This window comes from Camelina sativa, chromosome 5 (assembly GCF_030686135.1).
Source record: "Camelina sativa cultivar CO46 ecotype springtype chromosome 5, ASM3068613v1".
Classification (NCBI taxonomy): Eukaryota; Viridiplantae; Streptophyta; class Magnoliopsida; order Brassicales; family Brassicaceae; genus Camelina; species Camelina sativa.
In genome coordinates this window covers 8,792,722-8,803,384 of record NC_141884.1, presented here as the reverse complement: position 1 = coordinate 8,803,384, position 10,663 = coordinate 8,792,722, and the positions used below count along the sequence as shown (strand labels likewise).

The window sequence follows — 10,663 nt, the reverse complement described above, 5'->3', positions numbered from 1 at the left end:
GCGTACTCCTCTTTTAATTATAAGAAGATATATATATATATATATATATATATATTTATATTTATATTTGTTTTATTCCTTTGTTTAGGCTAACGTAAATTCGGTGAAATAACACTTGATAACATTACTTAAATAATATGATAGAAAACTACGTGATGCAAAATGGAACCAATTATGATAATTCTATCAAAACCTACATGAAACAAAGTGTTCTAAGCTATGGCGAGAAAAGGTGGCAGAAAAAATTAGGCAAATGAACCAAAAAGACACGTAAAATTATAAATTATGAATGATTTGTAAATTCATATAGAATTGTAAATTATAAAAATCAAAATATATGGATTTTGAAATAACATGTTTTATCCTTGGATTTGAATCATTATATTTTTACTTTCAAATCCATTCAAATTTATTTAGAACATAATGTGGATTTTAAAATCTAAAAACAATCATTAAATAAATAACATGGGATTTTAACAAGTATTTATAAATCATAGAACTAAAATAACATATAATTTTGATAAGTATTTAAAAATCAATGATTGAATAACACATAATTGTGTTAAAAACAGAATTCATTCTCTCTCAGACGCGAATATCGAGACAACCTTTCCTCTTACCTTCTCCGACGTCGGTGTAGCTTCGGCTCGCCGACATCGGGAGACCTTTGTCCCATCTCTTCTCTATTTCAACCCTGTTTCTCTTCTTTCGTTCTCTTCCTTGAATTTTTTCCCCATCTTTTTAAACTTTTGGCAACTTTACAACATTATGCAAAACTCAGATCTGGCTTGTTTATCTTGCAAAGAACGATGTAGATCTCCGGCGGTTCCCATCATTCTTTTCTTATGCCCAGACTCTGCGGATGCGGATCAATTGTCCACTGCTCTGTACATGTCAAAAATCGGACTCCTATTCTCACCTGAAGATTTCTTCACCTTGGTTTTATTGATGGAAGAAGCTCAATCTTCTAAACCATCAGATGCGCCTTTCTGGGGGAAGACGTCGATGGCGCACGGCGAGCTTATCTTCAGGGTTACGGTTTTACCGATTGTCTGGACCTCCGCTTTAACCACTCGCCACCACCAAAGCTTGATAGGGTTGAATCTATGTTCTTCGGAGCTGCCCTTAACTACGCAAATCTTGTCGCTTACTCCGACCAGCCGCCGCACACCGAGAAGCTTGTGGTCACCAGATGAAAACCCTAGTGTTTTCTTGGTGGACCTGAATTATGAGGCCGGCCCATTAAAGATTCCCATATCTCAGCCCATTTATCAAAAAACCAGGTCCATCTACTACTACTCTTTAACAACTTCTAGCTCGTATCAAGGTCTATATCGCGAGTATATCCTCTTAGGCCAAAGACTCCTCTCGAGGAATACACCGGTTAGACTGCTAGGATTGTTCAATCAGTTAGTCAGATCACTGGTATCTGCTATGTATGTGGTAATAATATTTGCTCCCTTGGCTCTGAAGTTATGTGGCGATTCAGCTCTGAAATCCTATTGTCAACAGCCTGACTATGTCTTTGGTAGATCCTTAGCGAATAGTCACCCTTTGCCAATACTAGCTTGCGACTTCAGCCACCACCCAAAGGTTATCAAGGTCATCAATCTTATTTGCTTTGTCCTCCCGTTACCTTTAGCAACCAGCCCTCACCTTTCGCCATTATATTTGAGATATCAATTGCCTGTGTCTTTCCGGCTACAAACTTTGTGTGGAAGCCTTAATCTCCATAGCCATGGCTTTTATGTGAGAGAGACTCCTCCTGTTTTGTTATGGTCTGCCACTTATCTTTGGCGCATCCCTCTATTAGCTTCTTTGGTGAGTTCTTTTTCTCCCAGACATATGAAGCTCCCTGTTATGGCCCTTGTTCAACCTCAAGTAGCTCCCCTCACGCCGGTGAGAAGCTTAGTCATGACTACCTTTTCAACGTCTCCTAGTCATAGTTTGACAGGGACCACTTCACCTTCCATTGAACTCCTCTTGGAAGAGTTATCGACATACCTTGATCTCTCATGTGTTGTTTGCTTCCTAGCAAGTAATTCAAAGCTCTCTTGGATTAATGATCGATGTAATCTATGTTTATGTTTCTTTGTTTGGCATTGGGGAATGCCTCTGCTTGCTTCTGTTGTGTACTTTGGAATTCTGTATCCCTTCTTTGTACTTGAATTTAAGTGAATGAAATCAAGTTGTTTGACAAAAAAAAAGAATAACACATAATTTTGTTTGGATTTTCAAATCCACTAAAATTATAGAACTAATAACCCCCTCTAGTAACCTGCCTAATTATTTTGATATTTTGTGGCATTAAAGTTTTATTAAGCATAAATAAAGTAAAACTGAAAAAAGTGCAACCATGATTTTCAAATTCATCTCCTACCATAGCAACACTTAAGCCAAAAAAGGACCTTCCACAAAGCTATCTAACACATTTAATAAGATCATAAGACAAATGATAAGCATCATACGGTTCACACCAATAAAAATAAAATTTGACTTTCTTAAGCTATATTTCATCTAATCACAATAAAAATTATATATTTTCTATACGTTCGAGCTACAAAATCCCGCAGAGCAAAATCTTTAAAGCATTGAGAAATCACCGTCTTTATATTCTTTGCACACCGATCTGGCTCACTGCCGCCACCTAAAGGAGATAGTGCCCCAACCCATTGCATGAAATGTAGGTTGTACAAACCCCCATTGAATGAGGAACTATAATGGCCTCTCTTCCACCGTTGGTAGAAACAATTAACTAACTACTATAGATAATGATTTATTATTATAATTAAAAAATCAAAATATAACCATTTAAATTATATACCAAATTTTTGAAAGTCTAGTCATTTTTTTAATTCTAATTCATAAATATAAAACTCTAGACAAATAATGTAACTATTATATCTATACCCAAAACTAAAACCTAACAATCTTTTATATCAAAAATTTAAAATTTACAGATTTATAAATCAAGTCGATTTTAAATCTAAAATAATATCTTATACTTTATCAATCGTAAACCTCCAATATCCAAATTTTAACAAAAAAATAAAAAAAACAAGTGACAATGCCTCCCTTAACCTCCGGCCGCGATAGGACCCTTGAGGATAAAAGTAAGCTAGTTTTGGATCTACTAACACATACTCCCTCCGTTTCACAAAGAGTGTCACTCTGACACTTTTCACACAAATTAATAAAACACTGAAATATACATATATACCCTTATTTAATAAGTTTTTAATAGATTATTTTAGTTATAATTAAGGGTAAAACAAGGAAATCTAAGATAAAAGATGCATTGGAACTATAAAATAATGCATTGGAATTGTAAAGTGACAGTCTTTGTGAAACAAAGAAAAATCTCCAGAATGACACTCTTTGTGAAACGGAGGGAGTATTAGAGTTTCTAAACTGAGTTTCTATTTTTATTAAATCAAATAAAAATAATAATTAAAGTATATATATTACTAGTAGTCAAAATCGCAAGTTTAAAAATATCAAAATAATAACAAGGCACTTTGTTCATGTGGAATGAAAAAGACACTTTGATGGCCAATTCCAGCTCTTGAGATTTGAAAATCCGGTTAAATCATTTCTTTTGGAGCTATATATGCCTATAGAATGTTCTATTCTTAATTTTCAACTAACTGAAGTTTTCTATGAGCGGGTCGCAATCAAGAAAATGAAAAAGAAGTACTACTCATGGGACAAATGTATTAATTTGAGAGAAGTGAAGGTAGTGATTTGCCTTTGTTGAGATAATCTCTTTTTTTTGTTTGGTCTTGTTTACTGGAACTTATTACTACTTATTCGTGATATTAGTCGCTCAGGAGAATAATTATCCAAACATCGTGAAGCTGAAGGAAGTCATCCAGGAAAATGATATACTATACTTTTTCTGCTTGTACATGGTATCCTATAATATTCATTGCACTGAACGTATGTCATTCTTACTTGAACAGGAGTGCAATCTTTACCAGCTGATGAAGGATCGACCTAGAGATATGAGTACTTATATACCTAAAGATGGAAATATCAAAATAGTTAGGTAACTGACCGGGAGACAAAAGTTTGTGTTAGGCTCGCAGTCCCAAAACTATCCTCCCTCAGAAGTGAGGTCAAAACATTAGGAACAAGTCAAAAGAATGAAAACCTAAAGGTAAGGAAAACACATACTCCCTCTGTCCCGTTATATAAGAATTTTTGGATAAAAAACACAAAAGTTTAAAATCATTTAACAAAATTAAACCAATGGAACAAAAATACTGATTTGGAAATGAGTAATAACTCAAAAGCTTGTATTAGATCTAATTACAAGTTTGTAAGAAGCTGCAAAAGAAGAAGAAAAACATTTGAGCATGTTATCACAAACAAGTGAGATAACATTGCAAGTTAAAGACATGATTGAGAGAGTAAAAATGAATCCAACAAGCTTAGAATGATCTCAAGATCGAACATTCGCATCATTTGATGATGAACAAGGGGAAACAACAAGCATTAGAGCTATATGGGGATGGAAGTTTGCTGGACCTTAGCCATGATTGGGAAACAACAAGCATTAGAGCTGAAGATGGCTGGCGCCTCACTGCTCATCACCACAATCTTGATACTTCAAGGGAGTAATACCCAAACATCAGATCACTACCAGAGGTTATGAGTTATGGCCAATGTCTTGAAACTCTTGAGCATGAATCTGAAGCTGGAATCAACGTGTGTTCAATTCCTTCGACAGTTCCCTAATATAGTAATAATCATTGATTTGATAGATCCATAGATAAGAACAACAAACATGTTCTCAAGTGTTTTCATTTTACTCTGTTTTCTATTTGTAAAATCTTGAATCGATGAACTGTCTTGCAATGAAATCCATTCAAGTATACAATTTGATATATACTCGTCTGCACGTAAATGTTGATCTTCATGTTTCTTTTTTCTAAGAATCCTTTTGTGTGCTTACTTATCCTGTAATACTTGAAGTTACATGACTCATGTATAGTGTAGCGCAAACATCTACTCTCTTTGATTATTGTTTTAGCATATGGTGTTTCTTGTGCTGTTTATATATTTACAGGGCAATAAATCGTGTGTATTTTAGCTATCATGTTCGGCTTGCGGACGTCAAAGAGTCAGTGTGTGTGTGAGTTTGTGACTTCTTTCTTATATACAAAATCATTTGGCAGATTTGGGACAATGCTAGTTCTTGACGTATGCGACATTGAAGTATAAAACCTATCTATATATACCCTAAGAACCTATCATATCCGGTAAAAAGAGAACAAAAAAAAATGAAAAGAATTAAGAATATGGGTTTTGAGTTCTATGCAAGGTGCAATTTCCTTCTAGTTCCGTCTCCCTGCAAATTGCAAAACATAATCATAACCGGGTATGAGATACGCAGATACGTCAAGTTGAGAAGAACATTGATGACTTTGAGAAAAAACTTACTGTAGGTTGATTGTTCTTAGCAGACTTGCCATGTCTTGAGTCTACAGATTCTGGTCTCGTGGTTCGTCTGTGTAGTCTCTCCATAAAGTCTTGTATGTGATTATAAGTACTGCAAAGAGAAACCAGATCACAAAAATATAAGTTAGAACTACTCATATAAAAGAAGTGTAAACGTATGTGTAAATGTGTGTGGGATAATGCTTTACCTAAGCCGATGTCTGTTACAGGCAGCAAAGAAGGCCACAAAACCGTTCAATATACTCCTTACAGCACGAAAAACCTGAAAAATGCAGCAAAACAAACACATTTAGTAATGTATCGAATTAGTAAAAGATTCAGATACTTTTTGATTCTCTTCAAACTTTTTTCACTGACATGAGAAAAGAGGTCGTTCCAAAGTGTACGCCACATGGAGACTTCATAAGTCTTCACAGCTGCTTGAGAATCTGATGCAAGCTGAAGTATGCTGCTCATATACCTCCATAAATCTCCAAGAACATCGAATATGTATGAGAAAGATAAAGCTAAACAGTTGGCCAATGCAGCAACCACTCTGATTGGTGCATATATCACTTCCCATATGATCCAGAAAAGAGGCAGTAAAACAGTATTTGCTGTAGCATCCAAAAGAGAAAACAAAGAGATCAGTATTATGATTATTTTCTTAAAAGATAAGAGAATAGTAGTGGGCAAGGAGACGGTTAATGTACTTACTGACGTTCCAAACTAGTGAGACGATAAACCAAATGGGCAAAAGCACCAACTCTACCACATCACCAACAAGATTGCAACCAGACTCAATCACTATCCAAACTACTGAAACCAAACTCGCCACTGTTTCTGCCAATGAATTCCACAACGGTAGGAGCAAACCAAGAGCGTCTAAGAGAGGATTCACCAGAGGCATTATGAGTAAAGAAACAAATGGCTGCATTGCACGTGCCATTGTTAGAGCCCACCTGACAGCTTTCTGAAAATTGTGAAGAAACAACATCGTTCCCAAGTACTTTATCCGTGATACCATGTCCCAAGTTTCAATCCAATCAAAGAGTGGTCCGCATAACCGAGATGCAGTGGCTTTCAGAACAGGGACATTTTTGTAGAGGTCATAGAAACCAATCACAACGGTGACGACTGATATCATCACATATAATGCTCTGGCGAAAAGGCACATCCAGGGTCGATAAAGATGACAGAAACCGGGATAAGACTGCAGAAACAAGACCCATGAAGGGAGACCAGCTTCAAGTAAAGTAAGCAAGCGTATGTCCGCCATTATAACCTCTCGTAATTTGAATGGGAAATGACGATCACCACACCTAACAAGAACTAGAACATCCTTATATTGGGTTGCTTCAATGATGTTTTCACCATCATCAGGTACATGGCTTTCCCAGTGGTCAACCGAGTTATCTTTTCTTTTAGGTGTCTCCTCCATATAGTCAATATCAACTCCGGTACTGATTGCCTTAGTTACTCTTCTTCTCTTGTACGGTCCAGTCAGAGGCGGTGTGTGAGGCTCGTTTTCATCATAATCTGCGGCAGAATGATTAACGTTGAAGACACTTCTGGAGCAGCAAGGAGACTCATTTTCAGCAGAAAAATTATCGCTGTTGAGTATGTCATCATCATCAAAAGAAGAAGTTTTTGAGAATTCTGCTTCAGCATCATGAAAAACCTCTCCTGCAAGAGTTACATACAATACTATAAGCTTATTTAAGCTAGGGACTCATAAAGGTGCAAAGTTAAAGCATGCAGATGTATTATAATACCTATAGTTGAGTTGAGATACTCCCTCAAGCAAGACTTTTCAGCTTTTGATCCAGAGAACCACTGAGACATGCTTTTTACAGCTTGATCAATACTCTCAAACTCCCACCTTCGCATCAACTTAGCTTCTATAGCAAGAGACGTGTCTGTCTACATAAAGATATAGATCAAGTAAGAAACAAGAGAAACATACAATGCCAGACCAAAACAAACGGACAGTTGCAAGGGAGTACCAGTAGCTCATTCAAGTAGTTGACACCCCTGACGTTGGCCCATTCAACTTCGAACACGATGAAACCGTACAAGGTCTTGTGCAGCTGCTTGTTTAGAAACAAAGAGCTCTGCAGTTTATTTGCAGGTATCTTCTTCTTAGAAAAAGTTGTCGCATCTATCAATGAGAACCACTTCTTAAGCTTCTTCAATTTTCTATCGTCCGGCTGAGGCTGCTGAGCACACGTCTCTTTAGGCTTTTCTTCCTCATCCTGCTTTAGCTTTTTCTTCTCTTCCTCCTGCTTCTGAATTTTCTTCTCCCCTCGAGCTTTCGTGTTTGCAAAAGGGGAGAGTCTGGACTGCAAACAAAGATTAGATGGGTCACTAAGTCATATTTTTCCACCTGAACAACAAACAAGAAATAAGATTGAAGCAGCTTTTACAACCTTTGTAACCATTAGTTGCCAGAAATGAGCAGATCTGGTGCCAGGATTCAACCATGGCCGGTTGTCCACCAAGATGTAAATCTTTTTACTTTTGTTGCCCACGAATATACTGAGATCAGAAAGATACGACTGCAAGTCTCTGAAACAAAACAAAACAAATCTTAAACCAGATAAGCAGAGAACATCATGCAAGTAAAATGTGACAATGTAGTTTTAACTTTTTGAAACAAACACGCAAACTATTGTCACAACCACAAATATCATGGGAATTGCTGAAACAAATGCTTCAACTAATACTTGATTTCACAGGAAATGTTCAAAGACATTAACAAGAAGAACATATCTTCAGATTCAGGAAACGAATCTACGCCCTGCATTCGATTCAATTTGAATTCAAGAAAAAAAATTCAAAAGAAAAAATAGTAATAAAAGTGTCAAAAACCAAAAGCGATCTTTGTTTTGTCTGAAAGTACAAGATGATATATTCCCTTTAAAAGGTCCATTGACAAAGGCTTTCTATAATAATGATAGAAAAGCAAACCCCAGAACAGGAAACTATATATTTGTACTTCTAAACTGCAGAATCATTGATTTCTAAATATACAAAAATATTCAAGAACCCCTTGAATCATACTATAACATTACAAAAATTGAGAAGAATGAAAAAAAAAAAAACGCAATTGCGAGCAAAGAGATAAGATAAGGTACCCGATCTGAAGACTGGTCAAGGGGAAGACACATTTGGTTTCATCACCGTTCCCCATTGTCTCTATATATATTATATCTCAATTTCGCAATCTAATTCCCAATTAAACGTCGAATTGACCTCAAATTCGCTAAATATCACTGAAAGAAAAGACAAAAAAGAACGAAACATAGTTCAGGAGAATTCTTCATTATCATCCATAAGAACTGAAAATTTCTAGAAATAAACGGTGGAATGTAAGAAGATTACATAAATATAGGGAGATTTTTTGTGAAAAAATTGTGATTACTTAATAAAAAAAAAGGAAACTCTAAAATCGAAATAGAAATCGAACCCACCGGCGAACTACAACAATAGCCAGGCCGGGGGAAATTGAACCACAAACGGCGACAAACAGATCAGATAATAATCTAAAACCATTAATGTCCCCGCAAAGAAAAATATAAAAAAAAAAAAAAACAGAGCCGATGGTTTATGACCAGAGAAATCAATAATTTCAAATTTGAGAGAGAGAGAGAAAGAGAGAGAATTTGGGTTTACTTGGAATTGAAGAAGAAGAATATCTCCCAAAAAAAGACGTCTCAGGGGAGAGAGGAGAGAGAAGGGTAATACGGTAAATTTAATAGCCGAGGATGACGGAGGTTTGTGTTGTTATGGCTCACACTCGTCGGTTTGTGTTGTTATGGCTCACACTCGTCGGTTTGTATCTTCACCGGAGCACGTCGAAGAGAGAGAGAGACACGAAGACGAGACAGGGGAGAGAGCTCTTCTGGGAAGATACATATATATATATATCAACGCGTGGGATAAGGTCCTTCTTTGGGCAAGCAAGCGCGTGTATTCTTTCTTCTTTTTTTCTTTCTCAAATTTACATTACGGTCCTTTAAGATTTTATTTCTTCTGAAAATAAACCAGCAAAATCAAAATAATGGAATCTTTTCAATTAAATGAGCATTCAATGGTATTTATCACATCATTTGAAATTATCGGTATTGAATTAAAAAAAATAATATTTGCATGATGTGTCAAATAGTATTTTTGAAATTGTAGACTATGGATATATATGAATCTTTTTTGGTTGTATAGAATATTATTTTGGTACATTCGGATTTCTATTGTACTTGTCATTAATGTCAACAATTATTCAGATAAATTACCAAGTAAATGTCTCTTCTTTACAAAAAAACATGGATAAAATTGTTGGCAACAATTGTTGGCAACAATGAAAAAAATAAAAAGTGAAGCAAATAAATCGAAACTTTAAAGATATGAGAATAGGTGTCGAGTGGGGGTGGAATTGACGCATGGAGGAGTCATGGACAATGAAATGAAATGTGACATTTAAGTTTTATGTATTAGTTGAAGTGCTTTGAAAAGTGTATCATCGACATTTAAGTTGCGAGACACACGATTTTTCATCAACACCCTATGTCGACCACATACATAAATTGCTTTCAGATTTTATTAGTAGTATTCATTTAATTTAACTTCACGCATCCGGAATTTAATACTACTACAGTATATTCTTGAAAATTGATAAATTCCCAATAAATTATCTTATTTTTGGGAAAGAAAGTAATGTAAAATTGGGAAAATTGCTTTTGAGAAATTGGACGAATGCATTGAAACTACTCTTACTCAGTAGTTCAGTACTAGTATTAAAAACAATATCCAAGTATTTTTTTTATAAAAAAAAAAAAAAAAATTCCAGCTTTTTATAAAATTATTTATGTTCACTTGCTAAACCGAACGTACACACAACTGGACTTTTGGTCTGATATTTTTGAGTTTCTGATATGTTTCGTAAAAGGACACGCGCTGAGGTGCGTGATGATATGGAGTGGGCCAAGACCAAATCAAAATTTGGACGTATGTGATCGATTCTATTTTCGAATTACAAATAACCATTATAGAGTGAGTGAGAGATATAGCTCGAGCTCGTGGTAGGTCCTCCTATAACGCCGCTTTATAATTTTATCTAAGAGAGAAGCAGTTGCTACGTAATAATTGAGATAAACCAACGCAAGTGTTCTCTCTCAATTAACATCTATACTAGTATACGGTATGACGCATTATTGCAATTGCA

At 35.6% G+C, this 10,663-nt stretch overlaps 1 protein-coding gene across 4 annotated transcripts; it reads right to left on the bottom strand.

Moving 5' to 3' along the window:
- Positions 1–5,132: 5,132 nt before the first annotated feature.
- LOC104786278 (uncharacterized) lies at positions 5,133–9,393 on the bottom strand. Of its 4 annotated transcripts, none has more exons than XM_010511639.3 (10): positions 9,118–9,393; positions 8,580–8,717; positions 7,872–8,010; positions 7,449–7,784; positions 7,218–7,365; positions 6,160–7,128; positions 5,821–6,059; positions 5,652–5,725; positions 5,446–5,554; positions 5,133–5,353 (listed from the first exon to the last, which is right to left on the bottom strand). In XM_010511639.3, the coding sequence occupies exons 2-10, from the start codon at positions 8,633–8,635 to the stop codon at positions 5,318–5,320; spliced, it is 2,106 nt and encodes a 701-aa protein (XP_010509941.1). In that variant the 5' UTR covers positions 8,636–8,717; positions 9,118–9,393; the 3' UTR covers positions 5,133–5,317. The 4 variants fall into 4 exon arrangements, with proteins under 4 accessions (XP_010509941.1, XP_087305778.1, XP_010509942.1 ...); XM_087449652.1 differs by having other exon boundaries at positions 7,449–7,779; positions 9,118–9,385; XM_010511640.2 differs by having other exon boundaries at positions 8,916–9,330.
- Between the last annotated feature and the right edge of the window lie 1,270 nt (positions 9,394–10,663).

Excerpts from the sequence above, each read along its gene's own strand:
- LOC104786278 (XM_010511639.3), bottom strand. The coding sequence starts at position 8,635 with ATGGGGAACGGTGATGAAACCAAATGTGTCTTCCCCTTGACCAGTCTT. Across the intron at positions 6,060-6,159 it reads CTCACTAGTTTGGAACGTCA|CAAATACTGTTTTACTGCCT; the intron begins GTAAGTACATTA and ends TGGATGCTACAG. Across the intron at positions 5,354-5,445 it reads CTAAGAACAATCAACCTACA|GGAGACGGAACTAGAAGGAA; the intron begins GTAAGTTTTTTC and ends TGCAATTTGCAG.